At 33.6% G+C, this 19,218-nt stretch overlaps 1 protein-coding gene and 1 long non-coding RNA gene across 2 annotated transcripts; both read right to left on the bottom strand.

The window, feature by feature from the left end:
* Positions 1-10,484: 10,484 nt before the first annotated feature.
* On the bottom strand, positions 10,485-11,222 carry LOC121204698 (uncharacterized). The gene is made up of 2 exons (XR_005899887.1): positions 11,010-11,222; positions 10,485-10,919 (listed from the first exon to the last, which is right to left on the bottom strand). It is a non-coding gene; the product is annotated as an uncharacterized lncRNA (long non-coding RNA).
* A 1,036-nt stretch (positions 11,223-12,258) lies between these two features.
* LOC107917197 (phosphoenolpyruvate carboxylase) lies at positions 12,259-17,805 on the bottom strand. Its single transcript, XM_041075041.1, has 11 exons — positions 17,371-17,805; positions 16,900-17,124; positions 16,227-16,618; positions 16,036-16,120; positions 15,703-15,925; positions 15,505-15,608; positions 15,329-15,416; positions 14,746-14,900; positions 13,460-14,458; positions 12,974-13,360; positions 12,259-12,873 (listed from the first exon to the last, which is right to left on the bottom strand). The coding sequence occupies exons 2-11, from the start codon at positions 17,077-17,079 to the stop codon at positions 12,577-12,579; spliced, it is 2,910 nt and encodes a 969-aa protein (XP_040930975.1). The 5' UTR covers positions 17,080-17,124; positions 17,371-17,805; the 3' UTR covers positions 12,259-12,576.
* Between the last annotated feature and the right edge of the window lie 1,413 nt (positions 17,806-19,218).

Raw genomic sequence — 19,218 nt, 5'->3', positions numbered from 1 at the left:
AGTTTCTAGTATGAAATTGCTTTGAAATATTAATTAGGAGGTCTTAAATAGAAATTTGACCAATTTCTAAGTGATGGACAAAAATTGGACATGGATGGAATTTTTGAAAGTTTAGTAAGGAAGGGCATTTTGGTCATTTGGTAATTAAAAGAAATAAAAAGGGAAAATAAAGCCAAAATTGACTCATCTTTCTCATGGAGGCCGAAATTAGCATGGGGGAAGCCATGGCTAGGGTTTTCAAGCTTTCCAAGCTCAATAGTAAGTCCGTTCTAACCCCGTTTTTCAAGTTCTTTACGTTTTTGGAATCCCGGTAATTTGATTAAGCTTATTCTAGTAATAATTTAAGCTAGGGTTCATATTTGGAAAAATACCCATAGGTGAAATGTGTTTATTTTGCTGTTTTATAATAGAATATGAGGTTTTAAATTATGTTAGACAACTTGTGCTACTCGGTTTTGAGTGAAAACGAGTAAAAGGGCTTAATCGGTAAAAATAGCTAATAGTCATAAGTATATGTTAGAGTGAGAATTTGATGTTTCCATAGAAGGGAAAAGTGATCAGCATGTCATAAAACATAAAAATAAGGGATGAAGTTTAATTCCCGAGCCTAGGGGCAAAAGTGTAAATATGCAAAAGTTTATGGGGCAAAATTTAAGGACTGTTTTGAATAGTAAATTAATTAAATAAGTAAAATATGATGTTTTAGATCCCGGAAAATGAGATTTGAACCTAGAATGAGAGAAAAATCGAAAATTGGGAAAGTTGGTAAAATGGCCGTTTTAGTATCGAGGTAAGTTCATATGTATAATAAGCATTAATTTATGCATGTTTCAATGTAAAATTGATATATTCATTATGATTTCCGAGGTGTTGAAAGTATGTTTGGTATGATAATAATACAGCAATAATGCTATAATTTATATTTGAAAGTTAAATTTAGTGAATTAATTGAATTATATTAAATTAAATGATTATGGTGCCAAGTTTATGAATTGATTTAAAAATATGTCTATGGTACATGAAGTGCATTGAGTTATCATATATAAATGTGATTTCTATGATTATGGATATTATGGGAAATTGTAAGTTCATATGATTTTTAATAAGGCAATGTGTAATTTAATGTTATTGCCTTGATATTAAATGAGATGTAAGTTTATATGTAAGTAATACATCATTATTACTTGTATTATGATATTTTATAATAATATTGGAAATATGTTTGTGGATAATTACTTGATTAGTGAAATTATTAGAAAAGAGAGAGAAATCCCGGTTGAACCTTTGGAAAGATTGGATGATACAAATAGTATGTAGCTAGGTCACATGTATGGTGCTGAGTGCACATCATGTGCACAAGAGAGCTACAAGACATTATGATGTAGCTAGGTCGCATGGGTGATACTATGTGTACACCATGTAGAAAAGAGAGCTACGGGATATATGTAGCTAGGTCGCATGCGTGGTTTTAGGTGAAGGACACCATGTAGACAAGAGAGCTAAGAGATAAATTGGCTAGGTCACATGGGTGGTACTGAGTGTTCACCATGTGTACAAGAGAACCGAACTATATGATGGGTGGAGCTATGTGCTGAAACCACCAAGTATCGAGGATTGATCCGAAGTGTTCAATGGGAGACTCTCTATGTATTGCTTTGTGAGTTTTGTGATGAATAAGTGCAGGAACTTGTTTATGTGAATGATGTGTTCATTAAGTGACCAGGATGTGGTGAGGTTATAAACAAGTAAGTTATACATGAGGATGATTTTATGGTGACCTTGTGATCATGGACCTGTACTTGTGACGTATGAAATGTGGTGAAAATGATTTGTGATATGTACGTTAAAACGAGGTTAATACAAAAAAAGTGTGAAAGAGTGAATTAGCAATAAAACTATTTTGGATAGTAGCAGTGACGTGATTTTGAAAAATAACCAAAAATAGTAGAAATTGAATCAGAGACTGAATGAGATATCAAATTAAAGCTTAATGCGTCTATTTTCATATAAAAGAAACAGAGCAAGAAAAGGAGTTCTATATTTTGAGATATTTCTATTTTTGTGAGACTAGTTCAGAATGATTACGTGATCCCCTGTTCTAACTTTGGAAAATCAAAACAATTTGGATAAAAATAATTAGAGGATTAAACTATATTTTTAAAATCCCTAATGAGTTTATTTTCAAGATAAATCAACAAGAACATTATTCGAGTTCTGTACTGTGAGATAATTAATTTTTAGTGAAGAGAGGTCAGAACTGTCAGAAAGTGAAACAGGGGAAATTTTAATGAATAAACTGTACTAATTGGCTAACCAAAAATTATGAAAATTTTATGGTGGAAAGATATGTGAGTCTAGTTTTAGGAAAAATTTACGGATATTAATTTGGAGCTCTGTAGCTCGAATTATAAATAAGTAAGTGACTATGACTCGTGTAGACAGTTTGATGTGAACATTTATTAGTAAATTGTGAAATCGTACTTACAAGAATGCTATATCCATTAAGGATGTGGAATGGAGAGGAGGAGGAGGAAAATAAATATATGTGGAATACATGGAAACTATGGTATATGAAATATTGATATAATGAAATAAATGATATGTGTTTATAAGAAAACAGAAAGAGAATGATATGTATCATGACATGTATATATATATATGACTAGTCTCAATGTAATTCTTGTTGGGTATGGAGTTGAATTGAAATGTTTCAGGCAAACATGTTATTTTGCGCATCTGAATTGTGGTATTTTATAAAGATATGATCTAGTTTTAAATATGAATGCTTGATGATTAAGCTGAAGATATTTGGTAAGATGATAATCTTGGTATAAATGTATAAGTGGTACTATAATAAACAAGGTAAAATGAGTATGAGAGACACATGTATGATGACATACAAATGCTATGTTTGTGGTTTAATTGAGAGTATTTAATCATTAAATGAATATCATGTTATATGCTTTTGATTTTGTATAAGTGTGTAAGAGATTAAGGTTGACCAAAGCTTGGAAAATAGCCTAGGTATATTCCACACAAGTAGAAACACGACCATGTGTCTCAGCCGTGTATGGAACACGACTTTGGGACACGGGCATGTGGAGCCTTAAAGTATGAAATTTCCAAGATTTTCGTAAGTTCTCGGTTTAGTCCCGAACTCTTTCTAAAGTATGTTTTGGGCTTCGTAGACTCAAATAAGGGACTATGTGTAAGTGAATGAACGTTTTGAAATATGAATGAAATTTTATGGCCCGTATTTTAGTTTAATGTTTGTATGTTTGTCCGGTAACACCTCGTACCTTATCCCGGCCTCGGGTACGGGTAAGGGGTGTTACACTTGGTAGCACAATTGAATTTGGAGCTAGCTCAACTTGATGTAAAGACAGCTTTCTTGCATGGTGAGTTAGAAGAGGAGATCTGTGACAGCCCTAATTTGACCCTAGTCAGAAAGTGGTTTTGGGATCACAAAACCGAGTCACAAAAATAATTAAATGTTATATTCTGTGATTATTGCATATGAAAGTGCATGTGTGAAAATCTCATGCTTTGATTTTGCCATTTGTGAGTGAAATTATGAAATAGGACCTATGTGAAAATTTTTGAAAATGCTATAGGCAAATTTGTAATGGCCAAATAAATGGTAGTACAAAATAGGAGGATTTGCATGTCAAACTCCCCATTTTTTTGTGTAGTGGCCGGCCATGATGTTAATGGTAGACAACATGTGCAAAAATTTTTTATTGAAGTTATGGCATAGGTATGGCACAAATTAATATATGCCATTTTGTGTCATAAAATGTTTAGGAATAAAGAATAATAAGAATAACAAAATGAAAAAAAAAGGAGAAGGTTTGTTCATTCTTGTTCTTCATAGCCGAAATTTAGAGAAAAAGAGAGGAGGAAACTCTTGAAAAATTCAGTCACTAAGGAGGGAGAAGATGTAAGGTAAGTTCATGATAGTTTGCTTCTATTTTGATGTTCTTGAGTTCTTCTTGATTCTACCTTAACCCATGAAGCATATTTTTTATTTTTAGTTGTGTTGTGAGCATTCGGTCATGAATGGAAATGAAGGAAATGGTTGTTGTTTCATGCTCTTTTGATGAATAATGGAAGATAGGTGAAGTTGAGCCAAACAAATGAGCATGCATGTACATTAGATGCTAAAGGGAAAAATCGGCTAACATGTGTGTATTATGGCCGAATGTGAACTTGGATAATATTGAGTAATGTTTGTGCTTTAAAATGATGAAATGGAGATTATACTTAAGTAAAATCATAGATATGTGATGATTGATTGGTGATATACATGTTTAAATAACATGCATGCAAGGTATGTGTGAAAGAGCAATTTGGTAATAAATCTGCTTGGGACAGCAGCAATAACGTGACTTTGGAAAATCACCATAAATTGTGGGAGATGAGTCTAGTTTCTTATAAAAGAAACCATGTAAGCAAAAGAATTTCCGATAATGAGATATTTGAAGTGATGTGGGATAGGGTCAGAATGACTTCTAGATCCTCAGTTCTGTTTTTATAAAATCATTATAAATTGTAAAAAAATGGTCCTAAGATGAAATTTATATGCTTAGACTCCTTAATGAGTCTAGTTTCAAATGAAATAAACTAGAATATATTTTGAATTCTGTACAATGAGAAATTTGATTCGTAGCGAAGAGTGGTCAGATTAGTCAAACAGTGGAACAGGGGAAATTTTAAGAAAAATCTGGTATTGATTTGCTAAACAAAAAATTCTGAAAATTTTATGGATGGAAGCTATATGAGTCTATTTTCAGGGAAAATTAACGGCACTTGATTTGGAGTTTCGTAGCTCCAGTTATAAATGATTTAGTGACTGTTGCTCAGGAAGATAGCTTGCAGTGAAATTATGATTATGTGGTAAACATTGACAAAAATTTGTTAATGAGTTGCTTATTGATTTCTTATAAGCTTACTATGATCAGTAGGTGTGAAATTCGAATGTATATATATTATATTTTGAAAGTGATGCTTGAATAGTCGAATAATGACTAGTTTAAAATCTTTGAATTTAAGCTCAAGAGCATAGAGGGGCAAATTCAGATAAGGAAAAAAAGAGAGAAAGTAATTGAATAGCCGTTGTAATCGTTCGGCAACATTCAAGGTAAGTTCTTAAGTTTTTAAGCTTGATTCCCTTTTATATGCCTAAGAGTTAAATTAATATGGCAAGGAGAATGTAAATTTTATTTAGTTAATGTGCCGAATATGTAATGATTTAAGGCTATAAGCCGATTATGACTATTATGCTTAAGTTGAATTGGATTTGGAAATTTGATTATTGATGTGAATCGAATATATAAGAAATGGTTTCATGTTTACGTTCAACTATGAGACCTTGTGTTAAATCGACAATCCATTTCGTTCAATACATTAAGTTGGTCAGGTATGCGATATGTACTTATGCATATTAAATCGATTGGAATTGAATCATGAATGTGAATTGAGAAGCATAGGTAAAAATGCCTATGTCATATATGTGAGTAAGGGTAAAACCATCGTAAATCATCGATAAGGATGGGCTATGTGCGGAACCATCTTATAATTGCTAATTTGAAAGGTTATGTGCGAATCAGTCAGCAATATGTATATATTAGACAAATTGTGACCTTTTGGTTCTACTTGAATTAAGTTGTGCGATAAATAATTTATGTATATGACTTATAGTCGAATGGTCACTATGGGTTAAGTTTGAATGGTGAAATGGATATGTGATATTTATGTATGACCTTTGAACCGAAATGTAAATGATGGTGTTCATATGGAGCTTATATCCGAATGTAGCAAATGACTATTAATGTGATATTTTGAATGAGATGTATTAATATATGATTAAATATGCATGATATTTGATGTGTATCCGGGTTAAATCCCGCAAGCTTCGTGCTGGTATTATATCCGGGATAAATCCCGCAGGCCTAGTGCTGGTATTATATTCGGGCCTTCGTGCCTAGCAGGCTACGTGCCGGTGATGTGTATTCGGGCCTTCGTGCCTAGCAGGCTTCGTGCCGGTGATGTGTCTTCGAGCCTTCGTGCCTAGCAGGCGTAATGCCGGTGAAATAATATGTTACGTGAATTCGGTGTTCCTTGTAAGATAAGGGTTTAGTCGAATGTTAAAGATGAAATGATAGTGTATTGTATCATGCTTATATGGCGTAATGGCAAGTATAACATGTTGGTAAATATGCAATGTGCTTTTATAATCGAACGATAAGTTTGAAATGAATGTGAGTGAAATGTTATGCTTAAGCTATCAAATGCTGATGTGTGAAAATGAGATGAAAGAAAAGTGTTTGAGATGTATAATTACATACGTTCGAATGATGCTAGTACTTAATTGATATGAATATGTTATATGGAACTTGTTGATTTGATTATTCGAGCCTTTGAGCTTAGCAGACTATAATGCCAGTGAGATACTATTCGGTGATTTGAGAAAAGCCTATGACTAAGGTACCTCGTGTTAGATTGTCAAATGAATACATTTAATACGTTAAGTGGGCCAGGTACACAGTAGGTACTCATATGTGAGTTTGATTTGAAGTGAATCATAAGTGAGTAATATGATACGTACGTGAATAAATGTTAAAACTATACCTATGATCATGATACACCTGGTCAGGGTGTGAAAGTATGTGAAAGTATTTGATTTAATTATGTTATATGAATTCAGATTAAGTGTGATAAGAATGTTGAACGTGCATTATGTGCTTGTGTATATTCGGCCAGATGGCAATATCCCTAGAATTTGGCCTCTTAAGAAATTGAAAAATCAAAGTATAATTGGATTTATTTGTTTGCATTGCTTATGACCTACTAAGCTTATGAAAGCTTGCTCCGTTGTTACATTCCTCTATTTTATAGATTGTTGACTTCAGTTACCTGCTCGGGTTGGAGTTCGCCGGAGATATTATCACACTGTCTAGCTCACGCTATTGGTGTAAGTAAATTCTAGTATTTCGAGTTTATGGCATGTATAGGGTTTTAATGTTGAGTATGTGATATTATAATTTAGCCAAAGGTGTTGGCTAGTGATGTTTTAGGCCTCGTAATCCCATATATGAGACAGATTGCATGTGAAAAGAAAAGTTTTAAATTAATTGAAAATTTTTTTTGGCACGGTTTTTGTATGATTGACTGAGTTTAAGTCGAGTAACACCTCGAACCCTATTCCGGCGAGGGATACAGGCGAGGGGTGTTACAAGATCTATATGACTCAGCCTGAAAGATACAAAGATGCTGGTGGTAGAAATTGGGTTTGTAAGCTGAACAAATCGCTATATGGATTGAAGCAATCCCCGAGGCAGTGGTACAAGCGATTTGATAGCTTTATGAGATGGCAGAAATACACAAGAAGCAAATATGACAATTGTGTGTATTTGTAGAAGCTGTATGATAGATCTTTCATTTATCTACTCTTGTACGTTGATGATATGTTAATTTCTTCAAAAAGCCAAAAAGAGATAGATAAGCTGAAGGCTCAGTTGAATCAAGAGTTCGAGATGAAAGATCTAGGTGAGGCCAAGAAGATTCTCGGCATGGAGATAAGTAGAGATAGACAGAGAGGTAAGCTTTGTTTGAATCAGAAGCAATATCTGAAAAAGGTATTACAATGTTTTAGTGTAAATGAAAACACAAAACATGTAAGTACCCCACTTGCTTTTCATTTGAAACTTAGTGCTCAATTATCTCCGAAGACTAAAAAAGAAAGAGAATATATGGAAAAAGTCCCATATGCTAATGCAGTTGGGAGTTTGATGTATGCAATGGTGTGTACGCGGCCTGACATTTCACAAGCTGTTGGAGTTGTGAGTAGGTATATGCATGATCCTGGAAAAGGATATTGGCAAGCTGTGAAATGGATTCTACGGTATTTTCGAAAAACCGTAGACGTTAGTTTAGTTTTTGAGCAGAATGAAGCACTTGGTCAGTTTGTAGTTGGATATGTTGATTCCATCTTTGCTGGTGATTTAGACAAACGTCGTTCAACTACTGGGTATCTGTTTACTCTTGCTAAAGCCCCAGTGAGTTATAAGTCTACCTTACAGTCTACAGTAGCTGTGTCTACTACAGAGGCAGAATATATGGCAGTTACAGAAGCTGTTAAGGAGGCTATTTGTCTTACTGGATTGTTGGAAGACTTGGGAGTTGTTCAAAGTCACATTAGTCTATATTGTGACAGTCAAAGAGCTATTCATTTAACAAAAAATCAAGTCTATCATTCAAGAACCAAGCATATCGACTTAAGATATCACTTTGTGTGGGAAGTCTTTGAAAAAGGAAAAATTCTACTTCAGAAGATTCCGACAGCAGATAATTCCGCAGATATGATGACCAAGGTGGTAACAACAATCAAGTTCAATCATTGTTTGAACTTGATTAACATCCTAAGAATTTGAGCACCTTCAGGTGTATGGCGCTCGTGAGCGCATTTGGAGGCACTACAAAAGATAGCTTTATCGGATTTGGGGAGTTGAAGGAAGTGTGTGAAGATGTGATAATTCTAATCAAATCTTCAAGGTGGAGATTGTTGAAAATTGCATGGTTTTGTAGCATAAAATTGCATGGTAAATTGTTGACAAATTGCATGACAATTAAATGGCAGTCATTAAAATTGACTAACAATGTAATAAATAGGAGGTGCAGGCTTTGCACCGAAAATTGACTTGAAACGTTGGCATGGAATAATTTCTTTTTTGGTCCTTGAGATAATGGGCTATTTATGGTTTGGTCCTTGAACCTCAAATAGGCCTTCCCATTTCTCATTTTAATAATCCCAACCATTCTTTCTCTCTTAGTTTTCTCTTTTCTCCCATTTGAGAATTCTTAAGGAATTCTATTTGTTTGTAATATTTTGGAGATAGTGAAGTTATCATCTGGTGTTAGTGCCCGAGGACGTAGGTATAATTTACCAAACCTCGTTAAAACTCTTGTGTTATTTCTTGTCTTATTTTTCTTTCAGTATTTGAGGGTATAATAGTAGTATTTAATTGTGCTATTAAATTACTATAGAAAGGATATTCTAACTAAGGAAAGACTTGGTACTTAAGAGATCCTTGTGATCCACCTCTCTTTCTTGGGAATTGAACTTTGAGTGATTTTTTAGTACAATAATTTACACGCTTCCACCCCTATTGGAACAACAGGTATTACTTTTGATTGAGGTTTCATTCCCAACTTTTTGAAGAGTTCAAATACTTAAGGTGGTAGGTTGAATAAAACGAGAGAATTTTGTTGGACCGGACTACACATAGAGCATAGCAACCCATCAAGGGGACCTTAGTAAAGATTAAACTCATGCCCTTAAATGACATTAATGGGTAAGTGTACTACCACTTGATGTCATTAATAACATTTGAGAGTAGCGGTTCAAACCTTAACAAGTGCAAATAAATATTCTCCACATCACAACTAAATAAATTTTCGATCATGATAATATGTTTGAAATTGAGATGAATCATGATAATAGCTCGAATAGGGATGGAGCAAGTACCATTTTTGAGTAAGCTGAGCATTTTTAATAAATGATCTTATGAAAAGTCTAATTTTATTGAATCAAAATTCTACTTAACTGAAAAAGAAAATTAAGATGGAGGAATTGGAAATGATTTGTTTTAGCATATATTCAAACAAAATTTTCTAAGCCACCATTTGCGGGTACTATTATTTCCGAAGAAAAGTGGTAAAGGAGAGGAGAAACAAAATTCATGATTATTAATGATGATGAAGATCAGGTTCCCCTGGACTTCGTCGTTTCGTCTCGTATGGAATTCCTCCATTTCTTTCAATGCTTGCTTTAATGGCTTCCATGCCTTCTTCAATCAAAGCACGCTTGGGTTTAATAATGGCTGCTTTAAGGTGTTTTTCATTACAAATAAGTATTTTCGGTTGGATCTTTCGTCGGAAATAATTATGTCACTAATAGTTTTAAATTAGAAAAAGATTTTCTATTTACTTAAAGCTTTTTCCAAAGGAGAAGTAGGATGAAATTAATTTCTATCACTATAATAAAATTATAAATTCTAGTATTTAAAAGAAAGTTTCCACTAAACAAATAATAATGGATAGGGTAGTGTTGGATTGAATTGAATGAAAAGATGATTGATGCATCGACAATTTCTCCTAACCTTAATTTTTTTGCTTCCAATCGTATAAATGGTAGTATGTTGTAGCATAAAATGAACAAAGAGAAATAGGATCTCATTGTCTTCAACTTTTTCGAAGATAAATGGATTCTGATAAGCTTCCATCAATCAAATTTTCGATAAATAACTCTACGGATACATTGGTTAATAAACTATAATCAATGTAAACCATAAAAATCATTAATTCAGGTTTTATATCTATAAAATCTCAATTGATCTGATCATAAATTAGTTTTAAATATTTTTTAATCTACTCGGATTAAATCATTATTTACTATTCAAGGAAAAAAAAAGAAGAAGAAAGGATAAAAAATGGGTTTAAAATTTCTATTACAAATCTTCCTTCTATCATACAAATATTGGTGAATAAAAAAGCTTAGGACGGAATTTCAACTACTCCCGTCTTACCATCAACAACGAAGCCCATTTCTTCAAGCACTTTGACACATGCCTTAGTATCAACATCCTCCGCCTTTATCTTGAACCTTAAACTGTTGGTCTGTCGAGTTAGATCGGTCACCCCATCTCTTCTCGTCAGCATCACTCTGGCTTTCCTCCACGATTCCATCATCTCATTGCAATTTTTCCTCGGGCTCTCTATCAAGCTCACTTCGCGCAGTTCGTCCTCATGATCACCTTCCACCGGGATGCTATACATTCCCAATTTGTCTGAAACCGCGTCTTTGCTATATACTATTCGTTCGTCGGTTCGATTCTTACATTCCAAATGCACTTTCACTTCTGCAAATAAAAAAGAAGTAAACGTATTTATGTCCGAATATATGACGAATATAAAAGTTTAAGTGAAGTTAGATATAGTTTGCATATTACCATTAATAGGTTGGCTAAGTTTAGTTTCAAATTCAACTCGGCAAGTGTCACAATAAACTTTTCCTATTACATCTAACAAGCATGGGATAAGCTAAGGAGGGACTAAATTAGGCATATTGCCAATGAAATTACAAGGGCCACGATTGATGTTTTTCCCATTTTTTTATTATATTATTATATTTTTTTATTTTTTATTTTTATTAGTTTTCTTCTAGTTATGGAAGTTTGTAAAAAAAATGGTAAATTTATAGTGAGGGACTGAGCTATTTTTCGGCTATGGAAATTATTCAATTTTTTTTGTTTTTAAGGGAATTTTTAATTAATCAAACCAACCTGAAGAAAAGCAACTAAAATTATCTAAAAATAGTGAGGGAGACTTGTTCTTTATTCTGCTTTTAATTGGTTTTTTTTAATTTTGTTAGTGAAATGATAATTTTTTATTATTATTTACATAATTAAGAGGAAAATAAAATAACTTTAGGTACATGTTTTATAAGGGAGAAAAAGGAGGAAGAAACCAAAAAAGGGTTGATTTTAAAATCTAAATTTTAATTTACTTTTAAGAAAAAAATTGTTATAAAGTCTTTATTTAAATATTTATTGTACAATTTAATAAAAATTTTAATCAATCTATAAATGAATATATATTATTTACCTCGTAATACGAAAATCTACATAATAATTAAAGAAGTTCATGAGGGCTGAGTTTATATATAATATTGATATATTTTATGTTTGTTTAAGCTCAATCAAAATATGAATCTCAAATTTTGTTAAAACTCATCTATATTTGTAAATTTTAATTCAAGTATGTTTTAGGGTATGCATATTTCCAGCATCTTATATATTGAAAGATACACTATATTATTATATATTTAAATTTACTTTATATAGATTCTATATATATATATATAAATAAAATAAAACAATATATTATAAAGTAGAAAACAAATCGAGCCAAGCCTAAAATTAATTTATATTTGAAATGATTTTACATTTTTTAAGCCAATTTTTCGGATCCGATCACCCAAATCTTTATTAGAAATTTGAACACTTGCAAGAATTTTGTGGAAGTGCTTTTGTCAAAAAAAAAACAAAAAATTAAGGGAAATTACATTTCTGACCATTTAACTATTAGTCTGTTTTTGTTTTAATCATATGAAATTCTTTCATTAGATTAATACAAAAATACATGCATGCATAAAGAAGCTGTAAATTATATAAGCTTAAAAAGACCCAAGATTATACGTAAAAACAAAAACCAGAAGCCTCAAAAGGCATTCCTTGTATTTAAAGCATAATGGATCAGTTCCAATGGAGTTCCATTCCAATCCGCTTTTGGGCAATAATAAACACTTGCCGCAATACATATATATAAAAAAATAAAACGAGTCTTAAAAGCATAACAGCATAATCATACAGCTTTAAAGAGCATTTATATATATATCCGCCTCTTTTGTTTACCTATAAGAAAGGTTTTTGCCGAAATGACATCAGTCTTTGATGAATAATTCATCTTCTCTGGACTTAAAAGACTATAAGCACACCTCGTGTAGTAGGTCGGTGTTTAACCGGTGTTTTGCATGCCGGCAGCAATACCCTTCATGGTCAAGATGAGGGTGTCCTCCAAACCAGGGGCATACTCGCTTGTTGGGTTCAGTTTGACAAGTTCATCAGCAGGTTTGCTTGATTCCATGATCTCTCTAGAGATATGTGGCCGCAACTTCACGCTGTAATTTGGGTCACGGATACGTTTGAGTGTGTAGGCCTGGCAGACATTTAGAGTGGTGATGTATGAATCACGTAGCCGGAGTCTTTGCTTCAGGTAGGGATCCCCTTCGAGAAGATCCTTGTGCCCAGCAATCTGATAAACAGTAAAGAAGAAAAGAGTAAGTTGCTCGATTTTTTTGAAAGATGTAAGTAACCAGAAGCATCTATATGCGATCCAGGCCAAGGGAATTTACCTGGAGGAGAAGGCTTTTAGTTTCTTCAAAGTTGGTTCTCAACCGCTCTCCGAAAGACCAGAGTTCCTCAGAAACAAGAAGCTTATCGTATAAGGCTGCAATCCCGGGATCTCCTTTTGCAAAGACCATTTCAACCAAATCAATTGTCACTCTGAAGAAAGGCCATTCATTGTACATCTCCTGCAGCATAAGGAGATTCTTAATGTCCTTCTGAATGACATGTTTAAATGCAGCTCCAAATCCGAGCCAAACAGGGAGATGGAATCTTGTCTGTGTCCACGCAAAGATCCATGGGATTGCACGAAGAGATTCGATACCCCCACTTGGCTTCCGCTTTGATGGTCGGCTTCCAATATTCATTCTACCATACTCCAACTCTGGTGTAGCCTACAGAAAAAGGAACAGGTATTAGTTAATCCAAAACTGCTTTAATTAACTTGAACAAATGGCATGGTGTTCAGAACATGATAATGCAAGTTCACTTACAAGGCGGAAATATTCAACAAATCGAGGTTCTTTGAAGACAATGGAACGGTACTCCTCAGTAGCAACGACAGCCATTTCATCCATCAGTGCACGCCATTCTGGTTTTGGTGAAACTGGTGGGTGCATGCCATGCTCAAGTGTGGCAGCAGTAAAACGCTGGAGTGTTCTAAAGCACAAGTGTTCCTCTCCAAACGATTGCTCAATAACTTCACCTTGAACTGTAACCCGAAGTGAGCCGTGAATTGTTTCTGGTGGTTGAGATAATATAGCAAGATGGGTGGGACCACCACCTCTTCCAACAGTTCCACCACGACCATGGAACATCGTTAGCTTCACACCAAATTCCTTAGCAACATTGATAAGCTCCTCTTGAGCTTTGTATAACTGCCAGGCAGCAGAGAGACGGCCAGCATCTTTACCCGAATCAGAATACCCAATCATGACTTCTTGCTTGCCATTGATCCGATTTCTGTACCAATCTATCGAGAAGAGCCGAGCCAAAGCAGCAGGTGCAGCCTCCAGATCCGCAAGCTTCTCAAACAGTGGAACAACTCTTAATGGTTGCTTCACGTGGCATTCACGCTGTAGGAGCTCAACAGCAAGAACATCAGAAGGAGCAGTTGCCATTGAAATGATGTATGCTCCAAAGTTGTCTGCCGGGAGCTCTGCTAGGACACTGAAGGTATCCAAAACATCAGCAATTTCTTCTGTTTTAGGAAGATCAGGACCAAACAATGGACGCCTTCCACTTAGTTCAGACAATAGCCATTCCTGCTTTTGTTCTTCAGACCACTCTCGGTAGGAACCAATTTCCAAGTGCTTGGTGATGGCATCTAAGACATCGGTGTGGCGGTCAGACTCTTGCCGAATGTCAAGTCTGACAAGTGAGAGGCCAAAAGTTGATACTTGCCTCAAGAAATCAAGAAGACTTCCATCAGCAATTGGCCGGTCACCACAAGAGCAAAGTGACCTATAACATAGTTCAAGCGGTTCCAAAAACTGCATAAAATTTAAGATCAAAGAGTTAATTAGGGCAGATGTTACAATGAGGGCAGAGAAAGTGAAATGGAAATTTTCAAGGCATTATTGTCCCAGCACATAAAACGAAAAAAGGAGAAGAGTTACAAAATCGGGTTTTCCAGGCCGTTTTCCAGGCCGTTTTCCTATTGTTATTAAGGCTAGATGTTAGCCGAGGGGCAATCTAATGTAAATCTGTATTTTACTCATGATGAGTAGGTGGATTCCAAACTCATAATAAGACTGATATATGATAAACTGAAAGAGACCTGCTCAATGTTGGTGAAAGTTTCCTCCTCTGGAATGTCAGAGATACCATGAGACAACATTTGGCGAGACCTTTCACGTGTCTGATACAGCTTGTCCCTAACATCACCAAGAATAACACGGTAGGGTTCATTTGGAGGAACTTTTTTCCAGAACTCTGCATTGAAGTAACATCAAATGAGAACTGAACCAGTGACATGAAATCAATTGAGCAAGATATTATAGAAACTATCATTTCCAAGTCGCGTAAATCATCACATGGCATTGGAAATCTTGTCAGAGAAGCATATCTAGTTTCAACTTCCCTAAAGTCTAAATATATTCTTTGAGCATTTTATAAAAGATACACTATAGAAGATTCTGTCCCGTATGGGGAATTAGAGAGAGAAACAGTATTCTCAATACTTCAAAGTATATTCTGAAAACACATGCAAAAATAATAGCTGGACTTACATTTTTGTTCACATGGTCACATGAAATGTATGTAAAGCCCATTCGGAACAGCTATTTATGTAAAAAGTGCATCATCTATATTTAGGAAAAAAGGTAAACAAAATGGAAACCGGCATATTTCTAAAAGTATACCTATGTAGTGTTTAGCATCTCTCCTTGAAGATCTATGAAGTTCATCTGCACGAACACGAAGCTCATCACTGCAACGCCACATTGACAACTGCAAAGATACATCAATAAGGATTGGCCCAAAATGGATCCTTCAAATAAAGCTCATAAGAAAGTGTTACATGATACAAGCTAAATACCTCAAACATCAGATCCTCGATTTGGGAATAGTACAAATTGGCAGCCATCATTCTAGCCAACAAGCAAACATCCCTTGTGACCTCAGGAGTTACCCTTGGATTGCCTGCATTATATATCAAGCAAATATTAACAAGAAAAGCTTTTGAACTACAGGGTAAAGCCTTTTTTTATATTCAGTTATCCAAGTAGGAATGTACCATCGCGATCACCACCCATCCATGAAGAAAACTGAATAAGTGGCGCATTATAGGGAACACGTTCATTAATTCCAATGTTCTTCAAAGCTGTGTCAACTCTCCGCAAGAATTTGGGGACACCTTTCCATACTGTTTCATGGAAGTAACTCATTCCCGCCCTCATCTCATCTTGGGGAGTTGGAGGAGTCCTTCGAATCTCATCTGTACGAAATGCGGCTTGAATCTACATGGAAAAGGAATTGAAACAAAACAAGTGAGAACAAGTCATCTCCTTTGTGAAATGGATAGCAAGTTTATTTACAGATAAACAAATATCATGACACAGTGATATACCTCACGCTGTAGAGCTTCATCAAGCTCCTGCTTATCATCTGGAGTAATATCTTTAGCATACAACTGAGCTAAACAGTTCCTTATCCTGGATGTAATGAAAACAACAGGTTTTAAATTCAAAATTGCTTCTTTGCTGTACTTCTCAAGATGTAATAAAAAAGACATTAAGCTACAAGAATCGAAGAACAAACCTTCCGTGCTTCTGAAGCAAAGATCTACGAACAGATTGGGTAGGATGAGCAGTGAAGACCAGATCCACAGTCTGGTTCTTAAGTGCATCAAAAACTTCCTCAGGAGACTTCTTGAGATCAACCACAAGTCTCTTGAGAGTTTCTTCAATATCCGATTCAGTTGTCGCAGAGTTCTCATCGGCAAAATCACCTTTCTTCAACTTGATCCTTCGCCGGTAAGCAATCTGAACTTCCTCAGCCAAGTTAGCCAAGTTAAGCATGTGGGAGAAAGCCTTAGCTATAACAATGGAGTCCCCTGGATCCAAACTAGTTAAAACATTCCCCAGCTCCTCAAGTTTCTTGGGGTTACTGTTCCCTTCATACTCAGCAGAAAGTTCATAACATTCTTGAACCTAATCAAATCAACCACACAAAAAGATGGTACAATTTTATCACTGTAATTCACAACACAAATTTCAAGATCAAATCAATTTATTGAGCATCTTCCAAAGAACACTATGAACCGTATCTGAAAGTAATACATAAAACCAGGAAATAAGATTCTAAGTAATCCAAATGTGAAACTCTCACAAATCAATGTACAAACAATTGATAATAAAGTAGTATAATGTTACCATATGCATTAGTTTTAAACATCAAACTATGTATATGCAATTCTTGAAGAATGACATACCGTTTCCCTAAGATCCTCGCCGTGTAAGTCTTGAAGAATATCGAGGAACCGGTCCAAAAGCAAAGCATCATACTCCACCAATTTATCATCTTCACTCACTTTAGCGGGAACCAAAGCACGTAGCTGTGCATCAATGGAAGCCAACTTCTCTAACTTGCTATTATTGTTATTAGTAGCCATTGCCACACCCGAATATAGAACTTAGCTTTTTTTTCTTTTTAATCCCTGTACACCATTAAACAGGCTAAATTTACCAAAATAATAAAAACCAAAATTGGGTTTAAAAATAGCAACAAAATCTGTCCAAGACCCAGAAAAGTGGAATCATCAAAAATCAAAAGGTTTTTACACAACCCATAGTTTTAGGAGAAAATATAGCTCTTTGCCAGAAAAAAAAAACAAACTTCAAAGTTTTTGGAGAAAACCCAGATTTGGATATGATCAAATAAAGATAAGGATAAAGAAGTGTACCTGAATCAGGGCAACTGAGAACCCAACTTTGAACCAGAAAAAGAGGGAGAGAGAGTGTGTGTGAAGCTAGTTAATGAGCAAGTGAACAAAGGAAGACGATTATTTATAGAGGAAAAATAACAAATATTGAAAAAAATTGGATTTTTCTTAATTTTTATATTGTAGAAATTAGTGTGGACGCCATTGGAGTAGGAAAGAAAAACAAATTAGAAAAGTAAAAAGCAAATGCAAACTTCTTCTTCTTCTTCCTCTTTTTTTCTTTTTCTAATTTTAATTTCAGAAGTTGAGTTTACTTTAGTTTCTTCTCCTTCTATTTTCTAAATTGTAATAAAGGAAATTTAATTGATTTAATGAAGTAACTTTTTTGAGTTTTTGAAAATTAGAAATTTTTTTCTAAAAAAATTATTTTAATTTTTATTACCAAATTAAGCTCAAGATATAGGTACTTACTATCCTCCTTAATTTTATAAAATTAACAAAATTTGGAGGAGTTATAAGATATTTTTTCGAATTCAAAAATATAATCACTCCTCAATCCATCAATATCTAGAACTATTCATAATTCCTTCCCAATCCATTAATAGGTAAGTAATGTATTTCAGCACACTCGAACTTACATCTTTCTATATTGACAACAATATTCATAACAAATGAATTAAGATTCAATCCGCACTTAAATATTCATACCAAATGAATATTTTATATAATAAAATGTAGAAAGCAGGTTAAGAATTGATTCTTCTTTGTTCCACTAATAGACATTGATGCTTACATTGTAAACGCATAGATCATGAAAAATGTAATATAAATTAAAGCATAAAACTTTAACAAAGGATAATCTAGTGGATATGCTGATGAATGGGATACCAATTAATCGATCTTAATCAAAAATATATTTTAATTTGATCAATACTGTACTTTTTGATGGGTTATCAATGTATAAAAAAAAGTTGGATCAAAAAGCAAAAGCCAAAGCAACCAATTTTCTAAATTGTAAATCCTCATAAGCACACACTATTAAAAGTTGAAGAATATATGTAAAAGGTTAAAATGCTTCTACTTTTTTGAAAATTAAATCTTTAGTTTCTGTATTTATATTTCTAATAATTTAGTCGTTTAATTTTTTAATTTTCAAATTTCAAGTGTAATTAACCTAAATTTAATAAAAAATTAATAGTATTAATAGTTAGATTCAGGGACGAAGCTAAAAAATTGATTAGGGGTGGCCGAAATTAAATTGCAATTTTTACGATAGTAAAAACGCATATTCACTATTTGAATACCCTATATTTTTTATAATTTTTAAAAGATTAAATTAAAATTTTATCATTTTTACGGGCAATCAAAGTGTAATTTTATCTTTACTAATTTAAAATTTTAAAGTATCCTTATCAGACCCTTGCCAAACTCCTTAGATACGCTTTTAGTTAGATTTAAATTTTAAAATCTAAAAATTAAAGAAGCTAAATTCCTAATTTTTAGAAATTAGAGAGATTATAGGCACACTTTAACCAATATAAAAATATATAAATTTATTTTGTATTTTGAGGTGCTAAGTAATAGTAGAAATTTAATAAGACTTGGAAACATAAAGTTTAAAGTTTTAATATTATTTGTTTTTGCACTTTGATTGTTAATGAAATTTCATTTCTCTCAAAAAATAAATTTAATATTATTTTCATAATATAGACTTGAAAATTTATATATACACATATTTAAAAAAATTAATTTAATATTGATCGAAATCTTGAAATTTTAATTTAATCCTTGTTAAATTATAATTATGTCTTCACATGAGTGTTGCCTTCGATTAATAAACCATGTTGGTGAATTGTCAGCACTCACGAG

Source organism: Gossypium hirsutum, chromosome A01, assembly GCF_007990345.1.
Source record: "Gossypium hirsutum isolate 1008001.06 chromosome A01, Gossypium_hirsutum_v2.1, whole genome shotgun sequence".
Taxonomy (NCBI): Eukaryota; Viridiplantae; Streptophyta; class Magnoliopsida; order Malvales; family Malvaceae; genus Gossypium; species Gossypium hirsutum.
This window is presented reverse-complemented; position numbering and strand designations above follow the sequence as displayed.

Bases quoted from the DNA above. Each gene is read 5' to 3' on its own strand.
- LOC107917197 (XM_041075041.1), bottom strand. From the start codon at position 17,079: ATGGCTACTAATAACAATAATAGCAAGTTAGAGAAGTTGGCTTCCATT. The intron at 16,619-16,899 runs GTATGTCATTCT...TGATTTGATTAG, and splicing joins GCGAGGATCTTAGGGAAACG to GTTCAAGAATGTTATGAACT. The intron at 15,926-16,035 runs GTATATCACTGT...TTTTCCATGTAG, and splicing joins ATGAAGCTCTACAGCGTGAG to ATTCAAGCCGCATTTCGTAC.